We start from the raw sequence: 20,675 nt of genomic DNA on the forward strand, positions 1-20,675 counted from the left end.
GAGGAAGAAGGAGGGAGGGAGACAGAGAGAGAGAGAGAGAGAGAGGGGTATCTTCCATCCTCTGGCTCACTCCCTAAATGGCAGCAACGGTCAGGTCTGGGCCAGGCAGAAGACTAGAACTCCATCCTGGTCTCCTACGCAGGGAACCGGGGCCCAAGTACTCAGGCCATCTTCCACTGCCTTCCCAGGTGCACCAGCAGGAGCCAGATGGGAAGGGGAGCAGCTGGGGCTTGAGGGGGCGCCCATATGGGATGCTAGCAAGGCGAGCAGGGACTTCGCCTGCTGCACCACAGCACCTGCCCTCACAGTGTGTCCTGATGGCCCACCGAGCTGTCGGTCACGTCCAGTGTCTCCACCACCGCCCTCGCCGTGCAGTCCCACAGAGGGGCTCACCCAAAACAATGGGGCCCACACTCACTGGGGCATCCAAGCGGAAGTCGAGAGCCACGCTCCAGGGAGACTTGCCAGATGCACCCAGACCCAGCGTCCGTGTCCCAGCAGGGTTTTACCGCCCAGTGTCTGCTCTGGAACTTTCCAGCGCAGCTTGTGGGGCTGAGTGAACCCGTACCAAGCATGGGCACCCGGATCTTACAGGAAATTCATCTCGGGGCAGAAGACACGCAGGGCGAAGACCATGATGGGGGCACAACGGCTGGCGTGGTGCCTGAGAGACGGGGAGAAGGCCCCGAACGCCGGGTGCCCGGTTGGGGGCCGCGGGGCAGGAGGTAGGCGGGAGCCAGATTACCCGGCCTTCCAGGTCATGTGGAGTTTAGATTTCTTCTAAGAGGGACTGAACGCTATGAAGGGGTTTTTCTGTTTGCCTGTTTTAAAACTCTTATGTCACTTTATTTTATTTTATTTTTTGATAGGCAGAGTGGACAGTGAGAGAGAGACAGAGAGAAAGGTCTTCCTTTTAACGTTGGTTCACCCCTCTGCCCGGGAAGCAGCAGGTGACTGCCCAAGTCCTGGGTTCCTGCCACCGTGTGGGAGACCTGCAGGGAGGTCCTGGCTCCTGCCTTCGACCTGGCATAGCCCAGGCTGTCGAGGGCATTTGGGGTGGGTGAACCAGGGGATGGAAGTTTCCACGCTACCTATTTCTCTCTCTTCCTCTCTCTGTCACTGTGCCTTTTGAATAAGTAAATCTTTAAAACCAAAAGTTTGTGGAAAATGAAATTAAAAGACAAGCTGATTTTGGTGCAGAAAAATCTTGAAATCCTTGCAAAATCCTTTCAGAATTTGCAGGTTCTGTGAACGGCTTGAAAACCCCTCTGCCTGGACGTCAATGGTGTTTCGCACCAAAGTAAACTGCTTTTTAATTTCCTTTTCCATAAACTCTTTTTGGTTCCCAGAACTCTGCAGAGTTGCCTCCCGGAAGGAGGACGCATTCAGACACACACAGTAATCACAATGAGAGTTAGTAGGGCAGGCTGAGTGTTCAGGATCTCTGGTAGCCACGACTCTACCATGAAGTAGGATAATGGATTTAACGCAGGCTAAAGCAAACCCCATGTCTCACTATTCATCTGAAAAGCAAATGACACACAGTCACCAGGAACTGCGATCTATACGACAGCTGGACTTAACATATACTTCATTTGTTGTTGTTAAAAGTGAAATTTAAGTATTAAAGGGAACAGCCTGAACACTCATAGCAAAGGTCCATGATGCACAGCGCATTTTTAGACCGACCAGGAACCACGGGTGACGAGTCAGCACCCGCAGCCCTGCCTGCTTCGAATTCACAGGTTACAGCGCGCTGCCCAGAGACTGGGCCCCTTCTTGCTAAGCAGTGCGTGGCGGGATAGCAGTGCTGCTTATCACGTATGCTTCCTGATCCCGACGTATAGAAAGAGCACGTTTAGGGCAAGCTTTTGGTTAAACACGCCTCTTGGGACACCCACATCCCATGTTAGAATACCTGAGTTCAAGTCCTGGTTCCACTGCTAATTTCAGTTTCCTGCTAATGCCCTGGAGAGCAGCCCATGATGGCCACCCACATGGGAGACCTGGATTGAGTTCCAAGCTCCTGGCTTCAGCCCGGCCCAGCCTGGGCTGATGTGGGCATTTGGGGAGTGAACCAGCAGATGGAAGATCTCTCTCTACCTGTCTGTCTGTCTCTTTGCCTTTTGAATAGACTGAAAATAAATTAAAAATTTAAAAAGAAGGAGCACTCTTTTTGACTTTTCTAAACCTATATTTTTGTCACAAACATTTTTGTGTGTGCATCAAAAAGAAAATAGAACCAAAATGTAGTGGATATAGTGTTTCTAAAACTTATTCATAGTAAACTTTTAAAATTTTCATTTTATTTTTGAAAGAGAGAGACAGATAAAGGTCTTCTATCATTGATTCACTCCCCAAATGCCCACATCAGCCAGAGCTGGGCCAGGCCAAAGCCAGGAGCTTGCAACTCAGCCTGGGCCACCGTGTAGTGGGGACCCAGGTACCTGAGCCATCACCTGCTACCTCCAGAGTGAGCATTAGCAGGAAGCCAAGGCTCTCTGATACGGCATGTGGGCGTCCCAAGTGGTGTTTATTGATTTTAAATTTTTTTTTAAGATTTACTTTATTTTAAAGACAGAATTACAGTGAGAGGTAGAGGCACAAAGAGAGGTCTTCCACCCTCAGGTTCACTCTCCAGATGGCTGAATCAGCCGGAGCTGAGCCAATCTGAAGCCAGGAGCCAGGAGCTCCTTCCAGGTCTCCCACGTGAGCACAGGGGCCCAAGAACTGGGGCCATCTTCCACTGCTTTCCCAGGTGCATTCGCAGGGAGCTGGACTGGAACTGGAGCAGCCAGGACTCCATCCGTGGCCTATATGGGATGCTGGCGCTGCAGGCCAGGGCTTTAACCTGTTCCACTACAGCCCAGGCCCCCAAGCAGTGTGGTAACAGCTGTGCCAAACACCAGCCCCAACTTTCTCACACTGCGTCCGCCTCTGAGCCCACTTGCATCCTGTCGTTTATTTGTAGGCGCTTTGCTGCAAAGCAGACATTTTCCAGCTCTGTTGTAATCTTTCTTCTTAATAGATTTATTTATTTGAAAAGCAGAATGACAGAGAGTGAGGAAGAGACAGAACAGAGATGTTCCATTTGCTGGTTCACTCCCCAAATGACTGCAACAGCCACGGCTGGGCAGGGCTGAAGCCAGGACACTGGAACTCCGCCCAGGTGGCTCACCGGGGTGGCAGGGGCCCAAGGACTCGGGCCATCTTCTGTTGCCTTCCCAGGCACATTAGCAGGAAGCGGGATCGGAAGAGAGTAGGCGGGACTTCAGCCAGCACTCGGATATGGCATGCAGATGTCACACGTGGAGGCCTAACCCGCTGCGCCGCAACGCTGGTCCCCATTGTAACCTTACAATCGCCTTCAGGGTCCTGCACGCAGGCTGCTGTTGATGCGACGTTATTGGGACCGTCGTCTAACAAAGATGCCACTGCTGGTGGCACAAAACAATGCAGTCCCTACAACTGAAGGAGTCAGTGAGCTCTGCTGACTGCCCGTTATGGAACAGGGCTCAGGAGTGTAAGGAAACACAGCTCCCCGCACACGGCGCCCTCTGCACACGGAGAGAGAAGCGTTGCCCAAGAGAAAGCTGGCGCTCCCTACTTACCGGGTCCAGGGGCTTGGATCGCGCCCAAGTCATCACCGTGGATACCAAAATAAATACTTTCCGCTTTTCAAAATGGATGATTTCTTCATTCAGTGCTGCAGGGCCAAGGGAAAAGAAAAAAAAAAAAAAAAAAAAAAGCAGAGCGGTTGTGTGTGTGCAGACAGCACTCACCCTGGAAGTCGTGCACGGCAGTTAGCAGGGGGCTTGGGTTACCCCTTCCAGGAGCAGCCTAACGCCAGGGCGGTGCTGCCTTTGCTGCTTCCTGGTTGTACGCCCAGCTTTGCTCTTCTGGTCCTCCCTCCCACTGCCCGACCCCTTCTGTAAGGAGCGGCTGCTGACAATACCCACCCTCGCGACCGGAATTAGAACTATTCCTGGGCTTCGCTGAGTTCTCACCCCTATGAGACAGGGACTGCTGTTATGTCCGTTTTACAGACGGGGCAACTGAGGCACACTTGGTCCAGAATCATAGAGGAAAGTAATAGGGCTGGGTACGAAAGAGGCAGGCTTTGCCGTCTGCGTGGAGAATGGAGCAGGGTAGACATGGTGGGCTGCAGAGCCCCCCGACCAGAGGGTAAGCCCTCTTGGGATCTCACATACAGCAGCCCTGACTCGGGAAGCTGTTGAGGAAGGTGCGCCTTCCCTCTGCTCTGCCTGGCTGTGGGAGCTCTGCCCTGGGGACTGAGACCCTGGTCGAGAGCATCAGTAAGGCAGGAGCACTTGGCTACATCCATCCTCTAGGGATGGGTAAGTAGAATACAGGTGGACAGAAGGGGAGTATTTGCTTTCCAAAGTGCTTGTCCCTTTATCAGAGAGCTCTCTACACACTCACTTAACAGCCAAATGTTGAGGACAATGTTGTGGTGTAGCAGGTTAAGCCTCTGCCTGTAGTGCTGGCATCCCATATGGGCGCCGGTTCAAGTCCCAGCTGCTCCACTTCCAATCCAGCTCTCTGCTAATGCGCCTGGGAAAGCAGTGGAAGATGGCCCAAGTGCTGGGGCCTCTGCACCCATGTGGGAGACACAGAATGAGTTCCGGGCTCCTGCCTTTGGCCTGGCCCACCCACGGCTGTTGTGGCCATTTGGGGAGTGAACCAGCGGATGGAAGATCTTGCTCTATCTCCCCACCTCTCTCTGTCACTCTGCCTTCCAAATAAATAAGTCTTTAAAAAAACTGAACAAAACAAAGCAGAATTGGGCCAGCACCGCGGCTCAATAGGCTAATCCTCCGCCTGTGGCGCCGGCACACCGGGTTCTAGTCCCGATTGGGGCGCCGGATTCTATCCCGGTTGCCCCTCTTCCAGGCCAGCTCTCTGCTGTGGCCCGGGAGTGCACTGGAGGATGGCCCAGTGCCTAGGCCCTGCACCCCATGGGAGACCAGGAGAAGCACCTGGCTCCTGGCTTCGGATCAGTGCGATGCGCCGGTCGCAGTGCGCCCGCCGCAGCGGCCATTGGAGGGTGAACCAACGGCAAAAGGAAGACCTTTCTGTCTGTCTGTCTCTCTCTCACTGTCCACTCTGCCTGTCAAAAAACAAAAACAGAATTGAACCTCCTTGCATGCAGTCAGCAAAGGATTCCACTGACGCCTTCTTCCAGGGGTGTGCCTCTCCGGAGAGCAAACCCTAAGCTGTAAAGTCAGGTCTCGGCCGGCGCCGTGGCTCAACAGGCTAATCCTCCGCCTTGCGGCGCCGGCACACCGGGTTCTAGTCCCGGTCGGGGCACCGATCCTGTCCCGGTTGCCCCTCTTCCAGGCCAGCTCTCTGCTGTGGCCAGGGAGTGCAGTGGAGGATGGCCCAAGTGTTTGGGCTCTGCACCCCATGGGAGACCAGGAGAAGCACCTGGCTCCTGCCATTGGAACAGCGCGGTGCGCCGGCCGCAGCGCGCTACCGCGGCGGCCATTGGAGGGTGAACCAACGGCAAAAGGAAGACCTTTCTCTCTGTCTCTCTCTCTCACTGTCCACTCTGCCTGTCAAAAATTAAAAAAAAAAAAAAAAAGTCAGGTCTCGGCAGGGCGCAGAGGTCCGTGTGACGGAGGCATCGCCGCACATCTCTGTGTTCGCGAGGTGATTCTCTAACCAACAGGCCAGACCGGGAAACGCCGAGCTCCTCGCCTGGGAAGTCAAGCCTAGCCCAAGATGAGACGGGGTCACGGAACCAAGTTTCGGAGCCGTGTCTGCAGCCCAAGCTTCAACACCAATTTAGCTTCTATTTCTATTCAATAACAAATCAATTTTGGTCTTTTTCCCTTTACTGCCATGCTGGGCTTCAGACTGGCCTATTTTGTGAGTACTTGGCACACCTCGAGGCCCTCAAACTGGGTTACCCTTTGCATTCCTGATATTTATAATGGTCCCAAAGTGACCTGCCTGCTCCCGTTTGAACACACCCTTTAGCCACATATGAAAGGTTTTCTTTCATCCCTAATCATTTCTCTCTTTCTCCTGTGTCATCCTGCCTTCCCTCCATGGTATCTGTGAAAAGCGAGGTGGGAGAATTCTGAAACACTTTAAAATAATTCAATAAAACATTATTAAAAGGGGCCAGCGCTGTGGCGTAGATGGTAAATCCACTGCCCGCAGTGCCAGCATCCTATATGGGCGCCGATTCAAGTCCCAGCTGCTCCATTTCTGATCCAGCTCTCTGTTATGGCCTGGGAAAGCAGTGGTAGATGGCCCAAGTCCTTGGGCCCCTGCACCCGCATGAAAGATCCAGAAGAAGCTCCTGGCTCCTGGCTCCTGGCTTCGGATCGGCGCAGCTCCGGCCGTTGCGGCCATTTGGGGAATGAACCAGTGGATGGAAGACCTCTCTCTCTGTCTCTGCCTCTCTGTAACTCTGCCTTTCAAATAAATAAATAAATCTTTTAAAAATTTATTAAAATGTAATACATATCCACTGTAAGAAAAACACAATCTGAGATTCTGCATCAGGAAAAATGGCAGAGTCCCCGCCTCTACTGTCCCCAGAGCCGTGGCCCCCCTGAGCCAGGTGACAGACCAGAAGGCCTCTGGCAGTCCGCTCCTGCAGACACAAGGCTCCGCATCTCCAAATGACGGGATTCACGGCGAGCGTGGGCACGGTGAGCGTGGGTGCGGTGGTCGGGACGCCACCTGCGCCACCCGCAGCCCATGCATCTGAGCTCCTGGGTTCAAGTCGGATCCAGCTTCCTACTAATGTGCTCCTGGGAGGCAGCGGGCGAAGGCTCAAGGAGCCGGGTCCCAGCCACCCATGCAGGAGACCTGGACTGAGCTCCCAGCCCCCGGCTTCCGCCTGGCCCAGCCCTGGCTGTTTGGGGTGTTTGGGAGGCAGATCTCTGTCTCTCTTTGCCTTTTAAATAGATAAATGATTTTCTAAAAGTTCCATAACTCCATTCAAACTTTTCTCTGAGTAGAGAAATAACTTTTTTTTTTTTTGACAGGCAGAGTTAGATAGTGAGAGACAGAGAGACAGAGAGAAAGGTCTTCCTTCCATTGGTTCACCCCCAAATGGCCGCTACTGCCAGTGCGATGCGCCGATCCAAAGCCAGGAACCAGGGGCTTGGCCAGAGCACTTGGGCCATCCTCCACTGCACTCCTGGGCCACAGCAGAGAGCTGGCCTGGAAGAGGGGCAACCGGGACAGAATCTGGCGCCCTGACTGGGACTAGAACCCGGAGTGCCGGCGCCGCAGGCGGAGAATTAGCCTAGTGAGCCGCAGCTCCGGCCTTTTTTTTTAAGTAACATTTTCTTAATTCTTTAAAGCTCTTATCAGAATGAAGAAGGAAGCAGAAACAGTCTACATTTCAAGGCTCAGCAGTGTGGGTTTCCGTCAGGTGGTCCTGGGAGTGGGTGGGTGCTCATCTGTCACAGCAGGAGCTCAGTGGCAGAAGTCAAGTTCACAATCAAGGGGCAGCCACGCAGGCATCTGTGTGAATTAAACAGACAAGGCCACGTTGGGAGACTGTTAGCGGTGTAGGGAGGAAACACATGGCATTGTTTTTATTTTGCCTTTTTTTTTTTTTAAAGGAAGAGGGAGAGAGGGAGAGAGGGAGAGAGAGAGAGAGGACAGTCTTTTATCCACTGGTTCTCCCCTCCAAATGCCTACAAGAGCCAGGGTCTGGCCAGGCTGAGGCCAGGAGTCTGAGTTCAGTCGACATCTCCTGTGCCCCCCTGTACTTGGGTGGCTGGGACCCGCGTCCTTGAGCCCTCTGGGCTGCCTCCCAGGGTGACATTAGCAGGAAGCTGGATCAGAAGCAGAGCAGGCAGGGCTCCAACCAGGCTCTCCAATACGGATGCAGGCTTCCCAAGTGGTGGCTGTGTGGCGGTGCCAAACGCCCGGCCCACACAGCTGCGCTTTTTACTTTTCGGAACATGCCGAGGCTTTATTTCAGAGAGCGGCATTAAACGTGTAGAGACAATGGCAAGAACATACGATAAGAAACATCACCTTCCAAAGCCTGGCACACAGGTGCTCAGTGAACATTCCGCCTGCTCGCTATTTCAGACAGTGCAGTGACCTGTCACGTGCAGGAGCAGGCTTCAAACGGGCACTGCCCCCGTCCCTGTGGGAGCCGCCATCCGGGGATCTGGCTGCAGAGCTGTGAATGAGAAATCCCACACTGCGAGCTGCCGAGGCAGCCCACGCACGGCCGGCACTGCTTTGCTGTCGCCGCTTCCCTAAGTGTGGCACGGCTGCTTCCAAGGCTCCTTTCCGTGTCTTTGAACCGAAGCTGGAATGGAGCTCTGCATTTTGTACGTAAGTTTTAATGGGGACCTGACCCTTGGGGAACATGGTGCCTGTGCCTGCTTTTCCTCCGTAATGGGACTGGGCTCACGAGGCCACTGACGGACCAGGTTCGCTGACCCTTGATCCAGCTGGCCCCCCGCACAACCCCCACCCCGGAAGGCACCGGAATGTCACTGGCACCGCAGGTTGGGGCGGGGGCTCACACACGCGGCTTTGCTGCCTCTTTTGCTCCAGACTTAGGGAGGAGACGAATCTGAACAGCACCGAACTGCGCTCTGAGACACGAGGGGCTCAGGGGATGTAGTTTGCTTGTTTGTTTGTTTTTAAATTTTGGTCCTTTCTCTTTTCATTTCTCTTTCTTTCTTTTTTTTTAAGATTTATTTATTTGTTTGTAAGTCAGAGTTACAGAGAGAGGAGAGGCAGAGAGAGAGAGAGAGAGAGAGAGAGAGAGAGAGAGAGAGGTCTTCTATCCGCTGGTTCACTCTCCAAATGACTGCAATGGCCAAAGCTGAACTGATCCGAAGCCAGGAGCCAGGAGCTTCCTTCAGGTCTCCCACGTGGGTGCAGGGGCCCAAGGACTGGGCCTCTTCTACTGCTTTCCCAGGCCATAGCAGAGAGCTGGATTGGAAGTGGAGCAGCTGGGACTAGAACCAGTGCCCATATGGGATGCGGCACTGCAGGCGGTGGCTTTACCCTTACGCCGCAGCGCCGGCCCCATCCTTTCTCTTTTTCTGCCATTCCACTTTTCAAAGCATGATCTATCAGCCTTCCCTGGTTTTTGGCATTGGGAACACTTATTGAATTAAGAATAACCACTCTGGGGCTGGTTATCCTCAGGCACCCTCAGCAGCCTGGGCTTCGTCCTTTGGGCCTCAGACCAGTTTTTCCAGGGCGCTAATTTGCCTGGTGTTCGTTAGGTGACTCTCGGGCAAAGTAAGCCACACAGAAGCAGCAACGACAAAGTGTCAACAACAACAACACAACGAGCGGGGCAGGTGTTGTGGGACACCGGTTAAGCCGCTGCCCGGGACGCCCCATCCCATATCAGAGCCCGGCTCCCAGTCCCAGCCTGCAGTGCGCTGGCCGTAACAGCCATATAGGGGGTGAACCAACGGAAGGAAGACCTTTGTCTCTCTCTCTCTCTCTCACTGTCTAACTCTGCCTGTCAAATGAAAAAAAAACAAATGCTGCCCTTAGAGATAAGAGTGCCCCTTACTGACCAGAGACTGCCCACACGGCTTCCTCCACTTGCTGTGTGCTCTCCGTGATGTTATAAATGATCACATCGCACTCCAGCAGGCGCAGGAGGAGTTCTTCTCGAGAGAAGATCTGAAAAAGAAAATCGACAGTGGCTTTGCAGCAGGGAGCTACCAAGGCAACCTTGGCGTTTCCACAGAACCACGGTTTCCAAATTAGATTCGCTACACTCGAGTCCCACGGGAAATGTTTGCAGAAGAGTTTCTATTTAAAATGAAATTCTGGCTCTCTTCTGTGTGCTGTTCTCGAGTAACAAAGAAGTTTGTGAAAACAGCCGGGAACAGATGATTCCACAACTACGTAATGACCCTAGGCGCTATGGCTGCGTTCTGTCTACACTGCGGTTCAGAAGGGAGGAACCGAACACACTGCAAGAAACTGAGAGCGGCTTCGAACCCTAACGCAGACTCCACGCAGGATTATCTGAGCAATGGATACCAGGGATCACTCACGAGTGCCGACGAGTGATTAATCCGGATTGTCTCAGAATCCTCATGATGGAATCCAGCTGCCCACTTTACAGCCGTGGGGTAGCGTGGAGCAGCTGACAGTCGGGGCCGCACGGAAAACACCAGGACTTTCAGTGGATAGAACTGTAAAGTTCTTACATGAGAGCCAAGTAACTGGCGCTCACTGTGTTGTTTACGTGATTCATCTGAGTCGGGGTGGGGGGGGGTTACTGGGGACTAGGCTGAAGCCAGGGGCTGGGAACTGAAGCCGGTTCTCCCACACCGTGGCAAGAATCCAATCACCCGAGCCATTACTGCCACCTGCCAGGGTTGGTATTAGCCGGGAGCTGGAACGAGGAGCAGAGCCGGGCATCAAACCCGGGCGCTCCGCTCCGGCGGGCAGCACAGCCGTCTGAACTGGCATCTCACCGCTGGGCCAGAAGATGGTTGTCCAGGCCACTCGGAACACCCAGGTTCACGCAGTCCTTAGTCCACCCAGCAAACATCTGTGGGCCCTTCACTCCGAGGATGGAGGCAAAAGTGAGGGATGGATGGTTGCAATCAGGGATCATCGTGTGTGTGTTGTTACAAAACCTCTGAGCAGATTCTCATGGTCAAACACAGGCAAGGACACAGCTAGGTACATACTAAGCCTTTGTACAAACTGGGATAAAAACCTGCTGTGGGTGGAAAAATTATAAGAAGGCAGAGCATACCAGCAGCTCTATACTCACCTCCCTAGCCAGGAACCTTGTGCAGTGCACAACCTGCACAGCCTTAGCGGCCAACATGTGAAAGGGCTGTGTTAGAAATCCACTGTTGAGGTTTGATGGACTACGGGGAGATGGGGTCATTTCTCAGGGTAAATACGAACTTGCCTGGCAGAGCGTGGAGTGCCCAGGGAACAGCAGGTGGTTTGCTGGGCCAGAGAGAGGCACCCATTCCAACCTGCACCAGCCCAGTGCTTCCCACCCTCAACTCTGCCTACCTTTCTGCCAGCCTGGCTTCCCCCAGCTCCCACGGCCCTACTGCAGCTACCCTGGTCCTCTCAATGCCCAAGCACAGTGGGCACTTCCCTAAGCGCTGCCCCCATGTCCACCTGGCGAGCTCTGCCCAGCCCTGGAGGTCCCGCCTCCACGCCCCGGCTCCAGCAGATCCTGACCTCCCACAGGAGGGCCACCTGCAGGGCGTGGAGCAGCTTTGGGGGCCGGGGGACACAAAGCTCCATTTGCCTGGCTCTTGGCGTGAGGCTGAGAGCTCATCAGAGGCCCAGGTGGTGCTGGGTCCCTCCTCTGTCGTCATGTTGGGGTCCCTGCTGGGCTGGGAGCCCCCAGACCACCCCTGCCTGCATCCTTGGGGTGTTCTGTACACATGCACGGAGTCCCATTCCAGCGAGCCAGGGTGGAGACCTGAGCCATGGCAGTGGGGAAGGCTGCAGAGTTGCGCTGGGGATCCCAGGACCAGCAGGATACGGGAGACAAGGGGGAGAGAGGAGCCCATAGCCAGTGCACCATAAACGGGTTAGGGGACCCCGCTGCCAGTCCCCAACAGCCGGGTCCTCTCGCTCTTTCCCTGCCATGGGGAGTTAACTTGGCCTCTAGCTTAAGGAGTGAGCCTGCAGATCCTGGGGTAAGAGGCCGGCTCAGTGAAGGCCATGGGTTGAGCCCGAGACCGTGAGCTTCAAGGAGAGGTTTGCTGAGCGCAGGTCTGTGAGTCCTCATCAGGGTGTCACTGTGCACGAGCGCACGGCGCTGGCCTACTGCAGCCAGCCCGCCTCGCCTGGGATGCAGTCACCCCAGAGGAGGGTAAGCCCGGGAAGGGGCAGGAAGAGGAGCTGGGGTCCCTGAGTCATGTCAGCCCCGAAGCCAGGGCCACTTCGGGGCAGCCAGCTGCAACAGCTGATGGGTTTCCTTATCTATTCCGTCAGCTTGCACTGCCTTTTCCCCCAATTACCTGCGCCCAACTCAGCCCCAAGTGATAGCGACAGCAGGGTCCTTAGTAACGATCGGGAGTTCTGGGGCCCCGCTGTGGCACAGCAGGTGAAGCCGCTGCCTGGGACACTGGCTCCCGTATCAGAGCTGGTGGGCGTTCCGGCCGCTCTGTTTCCAGTCGAGCTCCCTGGTAACGAGGGTCAAAGGCAGTGGAACATTTTCCCTTGGGGTCCTGCCACCCCACGTGGAGAACCTGGGTGGGGTTCCAGGCTCCAGGCTCCAGGCTCCAGCCTGGCCCAGCCCTGGCCGTCCTGCCCATTTGTAGAATGAACCAGCAAGTGGAATCTGCTGTGTGTGTGTCCCTCTCCGTCACTCTGCCTTTCAAATCACTCAATCAATCAATAGGGGGGGTTCCAATGGCAGCAAGGTCTTGGAGAGGAATGTGAGAGGGGAGTGTTGGCTTAGCAGTGCTTCAGGACAGCTGTGGGAGGGGAGCGGGGGCAGCTGGACTTGGGCAACAGCACTGGCCTGGAGCTGAAGCCATAGGGACACCTGAGACTTAGGAAAGACACCTATTATGGGAGAGAAGGTGTCTTGGGGCACATCAGCAGGCAAAGAGGAAAGGGAGGCCTTGGAGAGACCCCTGGAAGGGGCGCCAGGCTGCACAGGGGAGGCGGGGCGGGCTGGTCAGCCGCCCTGTGGCTGAGATAAGCCGGGGGAGCCGGGACATCACTGGTGACCCTGACCAAGGCATTCCCTGTGCAGGGGTGGGGGCAGGGCCTGCCAGCATTGGGGAGACAGTGAGGCTGCAAATGAGGCCTGTCCCCTTCTGAAGTTCAGGGGCGGAGAAAGAGGCCGACGGCCAATCCGTGCTTTTCGCAGTGAGAGAAGCTTTGAGCACAGGCATGGGGAGGGAAGAAGTCAGCAGCGAGTGACCGCGCAGAAGAGAAAGGCAACAGGTGGTTGGGGAAGTCCCAGAGGTGTCGGGGAAGGGACCCTGGTCCATCTCACAAGTGTCGCTGGAGGGCTGCTTTGTGCCCGCGGCGGTGCGAGGTGCCAAGGATGCCATGGATACGGAGTGGTCGCAGGCAGGGAGGGGGTGTGTGGAGCTCAGAATCCAGGCCTGGAGTGGAGAAGTGGGATTCGTGGGTGACTTCCTGGAGGAGGCGACCCCATAAATTAAAGGGCGAAAACGGCTGATGGCATGAACAAAGAGGGAAGGCCGTTCCAGGGTGGGGCGCATGCAAAGCCACATGGCACAGCTCAGTGTGTGCAGGCAGGACCGAGGGAGGAGGTAGCCCCGAAGGAGCGGAGGGCCACCCTTCTGGGCGTGGGCAAGTATCTCAGTATGAGGACGCGCACAATTTGTCACGTGGAGGCAGCGGTTTCTCAGTCGGCAACACAGCAGTCTGTTCTTCCCGAGCAGCTGGTACCCAGGGCTGTCCCTCTTTCCCAGGTGGCTCCCCCCGTGGTCCAGCTGCCTTGGGTCCCCCAGGACAGCAGATTTCGGCACAGGGTGAAGAATCGCGAGTCTGAAGGTTCAAAGGAGATCTACCCTTCCCAAGAATGTGTCACTGCTTCCGCCAAAGCCGTGTCATGGAGACAGGGGACAGTGAGGGGCCCCCAGCCCTGCCCTGCCCATCCCCCAGTCTCTGTGTCTGCCATACCCTAAAGGTGCTGGAGCAGAGGGTGACTCCTCCCCTTGTCTACACCCGGCGAATACCCTCCTGGGCTTACAGAGTAGGTCTCCACCGCGAAGTTGGGCCGAGGGCTTTCAGGCGAGGAGAGCGTGCCCACGATCTGGAACGTGCCTTCCTTCAGCTTGGCCAGCGAGGCCTCCAGGATGGCCGACTTGCTTTCCTCCTCCTCCTCCTCTTCCTCTGTGATTTCTTCAAGCGAAGCCCCCACTACGCAGTTAGACAGGAACTGCAAGAGAGAAGTCTCCTGACTCCCGGGAGCAAACCCAAGGAAGGGCGGCCGATGAACCGCTTCCAGCCCAGCGCCCTGCTAATGTGCCGGGAAGGCACTGGAAGGTGGCCTAAGTGCCTGGGCCACTGTCACCCACACGGGAGACCTGGACTGAGTTCCGGGCTCCTGGCTGCGGCCTGGCCCAGCCCTGGCCTTTGAGGTCACTTGGGCAGTGACTGGACAGAAGCAGATAGAAGACCTCTTTCTCTGCACCTCTTCTTCTCCCTCTCTCTTGCTCTGTCCCAAATAAGTAAATAAATCTTCCAAACATTTTATTATAAAATACATTATAAGAATGAGAGATTGGGCCGGCACCGTGGCTCACTTGGTTAATCTTCTGCCTGCAGCACCGGCATCCCATATGGGCACCAGGTTCTAATCCTGGCTGCTCCTCTTCCAGTCCAGCTCTGTGCTGTGGCCCGGGAAGGCAGTGGAGGATGGCCCAGGTGCTTGGGCCCTGCACCTGCATGGAAAACCAGGAGGAAGCACCTGGCTCCTGGCTTCGGATCAGCATAGCTCCGGCCGTAGTGGTCATTTGGGGGGTGAACCAACGGAAGGAAGACCTTTCTCTCTGTCTCTCTCTCCCTCTCACTGTCTATAACTCTACCTGTCAAATAAATTAAAAAAAAAAAAAAAGAATGAGCGATCAAGAGGGCATCTCCATGAAAGTAAAAAGTTAAACTCCTCTCCCACCCTCATTGCTAATCACAATCCTCTCTGATGTATATACTCCAGTGGTTTTTCACTGCATTTAGAATGCAATTTAGAATGCCACAGAACAGAGAGAAACAGAAAGAGAGAGAAGGGAGAGAAAGAGAGAGAGAGAGAGAGAGAGAGATTAATCGATCTTCCATCACTGGTTCACTCCCCAAATGACCACGACAGCCAAGTCTGGGCCAAAAGGGGGCCAGGAACCAGGAGCTCCCTCCAGATCTCCCACTCGGGCGGCAGGGCCGGGTATACGTGAGCCGTCCTCCACCGCTTTCCCAGTCACAACCAGCAGCAGAGTGGCTGGGACTCGAACCAGCATCCAATATGGGATGTTGGTATTGCAAGCGGCAGCTTGGCCGGCTGCACCACATCGCACCAAACTCTTGGTGCGTGATCCAACCCTCTGTGTTCTACTCCTTTACATATCAAATATCACAGAGCGCTGACTACGTGTGCATCACTGTTAGGATGCTGCGTTCTGGCTTTTGTGGGACCCTCCCTCCATAAAAACTATTAAACATTATATTTTGATGGCAAGTTATTTAGGCAAAATGTTTGGTGCTAAAATTTAATTTCTTTCTGAATTCAAAAGACATTAAAACACCTTTTCAGGCCCCTGAAGGTCTGTGGACCCTCAGCATGCTGCCCGCTGTGCCCCATGGAGAAGCTGGCCCTGGAAGGCCAGGGTCACTGCACCCCGGCCACTCTGAGTTGGGAAGCCCTCCAGCTTGTCCCACCTTGGAACTGTGCCTGCTGAGAAGTAAACCCCGCCCCGCCCCACCCCAGCCTGAGCCTCCGCCCACGCACGTCTGATGAATGTCAGCCATCCGGAGAGCCCTGGCATGCAAGTCTATCTGAAGTAGCTGCTGTCTGCTACAAACACCATCCTCCTTTCTTTCTCCTTCAGGGCCATCATCACACATCAAAACAGCATGTGTGCATGTGTGTGCGTGTGTGCATGTGTGTGTGTGTGTGTGTGATCCTCTGTGCCTAGCATTTAGCAGGAACTCATGGATGAATGAAACCATCCTACAGAAGTGATGATACCGTATGGCCCTCAAGACATTCATGTGTACAGACGGCCTACTTATCTGTCTACCTTCTCTGTATCAGTATCTAACTTTTTGAAAAACACACATATTTTGGCAGAGCGACAGAAATAAGAGAGAGACAGAGAGAAAGGTTCCATTTGCTGGTTCACTTCCCAGATGCGTGCAGTGCCTGGGGCTGGGCTGGAACTGAAGCTGGGAACCGGAAAAGCCATCCTGGTCTCCTGTAAATGTGGCAGAAACCCAAGGACTCCAGCCGTTACCGCTGTCTCCCAGGGTCCCTGTCAGCAGAAGTTCTGTCATCAGTAGCTGGAGCCAAGCACTGAACCTAAGCACTCCGCTACGTGATATGGGAGTCCATACCTCCTCACCGCCAGGCCGAGTGCCAGCACCCCACCTGTCCTTTGGGTGTTTCCCTTCGTTAAAACAATAATTGTATTGTCCCAGCTCTGTTTGTGTCTCTACCCTCTCTTTCCAACCTTGTCAGGTAATTTGGAAGATGTGTCATGTGTTTTGCATCCCTTCCAATACATACATACACATATATGTAAATATATTTAATATATGTACTACATATATTGTTAATGATTTTAACATAAAATACCCACCTACATCTCCATTTTTGATCGGTGAAGCTTAGGTGGTGTACTAGGTTGACCGCTGCTCCTCCACCCCCCACCACCAAATTCCTGCGTGCACCAAGCTCATGGGATCTGATTTGGAAATAGGCCACTTTGCAGAGGTCATCAGGTCACAGGCAGCCGTGCTGGTCACGCCACAGGCTGGTGTTTTTACAAGAAGATGGATGCAGACACGGAGGGCAGACTCCCAGGGAATGGGAGTGATGGGCCCACTAGCCCAGAGCTGTTGGTGACCACCAGCCGTGGGGACTGCAGCATGGGACGGGGTCTCCTGTAGAGACCCCAGCAGGCCTGAGAACTGGAAGGCAAGAGATTCTGGCGCTCCACGTCACCAGTGTGTGGGCAGCTGGTGGCACAACGTAGGAAGCCTGTGCAGGTGGGACGGGCTGGGCCCCATCCTGTCCTGAGCAGCTTGTGTTGTTGGAAAGTGTAGTCACAGGGGCTGGTGCTGTGGCGTAGTGGGTAAAGCCGCCACCTGTGAAGTGGGCATCCATATGGGCGCTGGTTCAAGTCCCAGCTGCTCCACTTCCGATCCAGCTCTCTGCTATGGCCTGGGAAAGCAGAGGAAGATGGCCCAAGTGCTTGGACCCCTGCACCCACGTGGGAGACCTGGATAGAGTGCCTGGCTCCTGGCTTTGGCCTGGCCCAGTCCTGGCCTTTGTAGCCATTTGGGAGTGAGTCAGGGGATGGAAGATCTCTCTGTCTCTGTCTCTGTAACTCTGCCTTTGAAAAGGTCTTTTTATTTTTATTTTTGGCAGGCAGAGTTAGATGAGAGAGACAGAGAGAAAGGTCTTCCTTCCGTTGGTTCACCCGTCAAATGGCCGCTACTGCCAGGGCACTGTGCCGATCCAAAGCCAGGAGCCAGGTGCTTCCTCCTGGTCTCCCATGAGGGTGCAGGGCCCAAGCACTTGGGCCATCCTCCACTGCACTCCCGGGCCACAGCAGAGAGCTGGCCTGGAAGAGGGGCAACTGGGACAGAACCAGCGCCCCAACTGGGACTAGAACCCGGAGTGCCGGCGCTGCAGGCGGAGGATTAGCCTAGTGAGCCGCGGCTCAGGCCAAGGTCTTTTTATTTTTAAAAGAAAGTCTAGTCGTTGATTTTAGGGGGTTCCACCTGGGTAAACGGGGCTTTCTTGTGACGACGGAGCGTTTGACCATGACGGGCCGCGGCTCCCCCTCCTGAGATCTATTTTCCACGTGGAAAGGCGGTGGGAAGCGAGAAAGGGTGTGGGACTCAGGGCCCCAGGCAGCTTTGTGGCTGAGAAAGGCGCCAGGGCGATGCCGAACCCGCTTCCTTCTCTGAGCCTGCGCCCGCGGAAGGAGAACCGGTTAGCAGGCGGGGAGCTGGGCTCTCAGGCCAAGGGTGGCCCCCGGCGCGATCCTGGACAGGTCCCTTCCTCCCTGCCGGCCCCGGGGAGGAACCGGGGCCGAACCTGCAGCCTCCAACACCGGGCTGCTGGGTGGGAGCGTTTGCCTAGGTCGGCACAGACTGGGTCCCGGTGCACCGGCCCTCGCTGGTGCCTGGGGCCGGGGGCCGGCTCCGAGCCGCCGCCGCCGCTCACCTTCCCGATGTTTCTGCTGCTGTAGGTGTCCAGCAGGTTAATAAACACCCTCTGGATCCGGATGATTTTCTCCGTCGGCGCAGCACCGTCCTCTTCTTCAGCCATGGTGGGAGCCGCTCCGGTTGCTAAGGGGAAAGCGTCCCTTCGGTTGCCAAGGGGCGGGTTCCGGGGCCTCGGAGGCGGGGCCGGCCTGGCTCTGGGGGCGGAGCTCCGTGGGGGCGGTGCTCCGAGGCGCTGCGCGCGCAGCGGGGCGCCGTACGCAGGGACGCCCCGCCCCCCGCGCTCGCGGACGGCGCTTCCGCGTTCGCGCCCCCGGCGCGGCGTCTGTCCCCGGGCCGCGTGCTACCGGCTCCGCGGCGTGTTTTTCCTCCTGCGTGCGCTGGGCCCGGGTGGCCGAAACGTCATGGGGCGCCTCTGAGGGATGCTGGGCTCCCCGGCCCTCGGGCGCGAGGCCACGGCCTGACGTGGGGTTGTTCGTTCTGGAAAGATCTGTGGGCGTGGGTCGGGAGGGGCGAGTCCCGGTGCGGCGTCCCGCGGGTGGCGAGGAAGCGGAGCACAGCGGCTGTGCCCACGGAGCTGGGTGCGCGGTGGCCTCGCCCCGGGAATGTCACACAGCTTCGTCCCCCGTCACCCCGGGGATGTCACACGGGTTTGACCCGTCACCCCGGGGATGTCACACGGGTTTGACCCGTCACCCCGGGGATGTCACACGGCCTCGCCCCCCGTCACCCCGGGGATGTCACACGGCCTCGCCCCCCGTCGCCCCGGGGATGTCACACGGGTTCGCCCCCCGTCGCCCCGGGGAGGTCACACGGGTTCGCCCCCCGTCACCCCGGGGATGTCACACGGGTTCGCCCCCCGTCGCCCCGGGGATGTCACACGGGTTTGACCCGTCACCCCGGGGATGTCACACGGGTTCGCCCCCCGTCACCCCGGGGATGTCACACGGGTTTGACCCGTCACCCCGGGGAGGTCACACGGGTTCGCCCCCCGTCGCCCCGGGGATGTCACACGGGTTCGCCCCCCGTCACCCCGGGGATGTCACACGGGTTTGACCCGTCACCCCGGGGAGGTCACACGGGTTCGCCCCCCGTCACCCCGGGGATGTCACACGGGTTCGCCCCCCGTCACCCCGGGGAGGTCACACGGCCTCGCCCCCCGTCACCCCGGGGATGTCACACGGCCTCGCCCCCCGTCACCCCGGGGAGGTCACACGGGTTCGCCCCCCGTCACCCCGGGGATGTCACACGGGTTCGCCCCCCGTCGCCCCGGGGATGTCACACGGGTTCGCCCCCCGTCACCCCGGGGATGTCACACGGGTTCGCCCCCCGTCACCCCGGGGATATCACACGGGTTTGACCCGTCACCCCGGGGAGGTCACACGGGTTCGCCCCCCGTCACCCCGGGGATGTCACACGGCCTCGCCCCCCCGTCACCCCGGGGAGGTCACACGGGTTCGCCCCCCGTCACCCCGGGGATGTCACACGGGTTCGCCCCCCGTCGCCCCGGGGATGTCACACGGCCTCGCCCCCCGTCACCCCGGGGATGTCACACGGCCTCGCCCCCCGTCACCCCGGGGAGGTCACACGGGTTCGCCCCCCGTCGCCCCGGGGATGTCACACGGGTTCGCCCCCCGTCACCCCGGGGATGTCACACGGCCTCGCCCCCCGTCGCCCCGGGGATGTCACACGGGTTCGCCCCCCGTCGCCCCGGGGATGTCACACGGGTTCGCCCCCGTCACCCCGGGGATGTCACACGGCTTCGCCCGGGGAGGTCACACGGCTTCGCCCCGCGCAGCGGCGGTGTGTGTGGCGGGCGGGCGCTGGGTGTCAGACGTTGGCCCCGCTGTTCTTTTGTAAAGGTTGATTTTGTGTTTGACAGAGTGGGAGACCACGCGAGAGCATCCGCTCGCTGGCTCGCTCCCCGAAGGCTGCAGAGCCCGGAGCCCGGAGCCCGGAGCTCCGCCGGGGCCTCCCGCGTGCAGGGGCCGAGCACTGCGGCGTCTTCCCCCGCCGACCCCGGGGCATCGGCGGGGCGCCGGCTCTGAGCGCAGCGGCGGGACTTGGAGTCGAGCTGCTCCCGGGGCCGCCGGGCTGCGGGCAGCGGCTCACCCGCCGCGGCAAGGCCAGTCACGGCCCTGCTCTTTGTTAAGTCGTCTTAAAACTGTTTTGACAAACGGCCAAGTTGTTTGCAAGCTCAGTGAGGGTCAGTTTGCAGCACAAAAGTGCCGTCAAGTCTGTTTTTATTTTCACTTTATTTGAAGGGCAGAGGGAGGCAGGGTGGGGCCGGAGACCGATGGCTTCCACCTGCTCGTCCGCTCGCCAACTGCGCTCTACGGTCAGTGCTGAAGTCCAGGGCCTGGGCCCGAGTCTAGGGCTTCCACGCGGGGGGCGGGGATCCGAGGACTTGAGCCGGCACCGCTGCCTCTCAGGATGAGGGTTAGCAAGACTGCATGAAGCAGAGAGGCGAGGACTTGACCCTGGCACCCTGACATGGGACGCGGGTGTCCCGAGCATTGCTTGCCCCAAGCGCTATCTGTTTAAGTGCAAACAAGTTCACACAAAATCTGGTAGTAGGGACCCGCGGTGTGGCTTCGTGGGCGAAGCTGCCGCCCGCAGCGCTGGCATTCTGTACGGGCGCCGGCTGAGTCCCAGCTGCTCCACTTGTGATCCAGCTCTCTGCTACTGTGCCTGGGAAAGCAGCAGAGGCGGCCCAAGTCCATCCACCCAGAGGAAGCTCCCGGCTCTTGGCCTCGGGTCAGCCCAGCTCTGGCTGT

General features: G+C 57.1%; 1 protein-coding gene across 3 annotated transcripts in view; it reads right to left on the minus strand.

Annotated features, from left to right (window-relative positions):
• AK7 (adenylate kinase 7) overlaps window positions 1–18,004 on the minus strand; it is a 63,399-nt gene extending 45,395 nt beyond the window's left edge. For all 3 annotated transcript variants that reach the window (XM_062181543.1, XM_062181542.1, XM_062181540.1), the window contains exons 1-4: window positions 17,900–18,004; window positions 13,706–13,894; window positions 9,552–9,660; window positions 3,612–3,706 (exon numbers count right to left, since the gene is read on the minus strand). In XM_062181543.1, the coding sequence (XP_062037527.1) occupies window positions 3,612–3,706; window positions 9,552–9,660; window positions 13,706–13,894; window positions 17,900–18,004 (498 nt within the window). The remainder of the gene's footprint in view (window positions 1–3,611; window positions 3,707–9,551; window positions 9,661–13,705; window positions 13,895–17,899) is intronic.
• Between the last annotated feature and the right edge of the window lie 2,671 nt (window positions 18,005–20,675).

Source organism: Lepus europaeus, chromosome 22 (assembly GCF_033115175.1).
Source record: "Lepus europaeus isolate LE1 chromosome 22, mLepTim1.pri, whole genome shotgun sequence".
Lineage (NCBI taxonomy): Eukaryota > Metazoa > Chordata > Mammalia > Lagomorpha > Leporidae > Lepus > Lepus europaeus.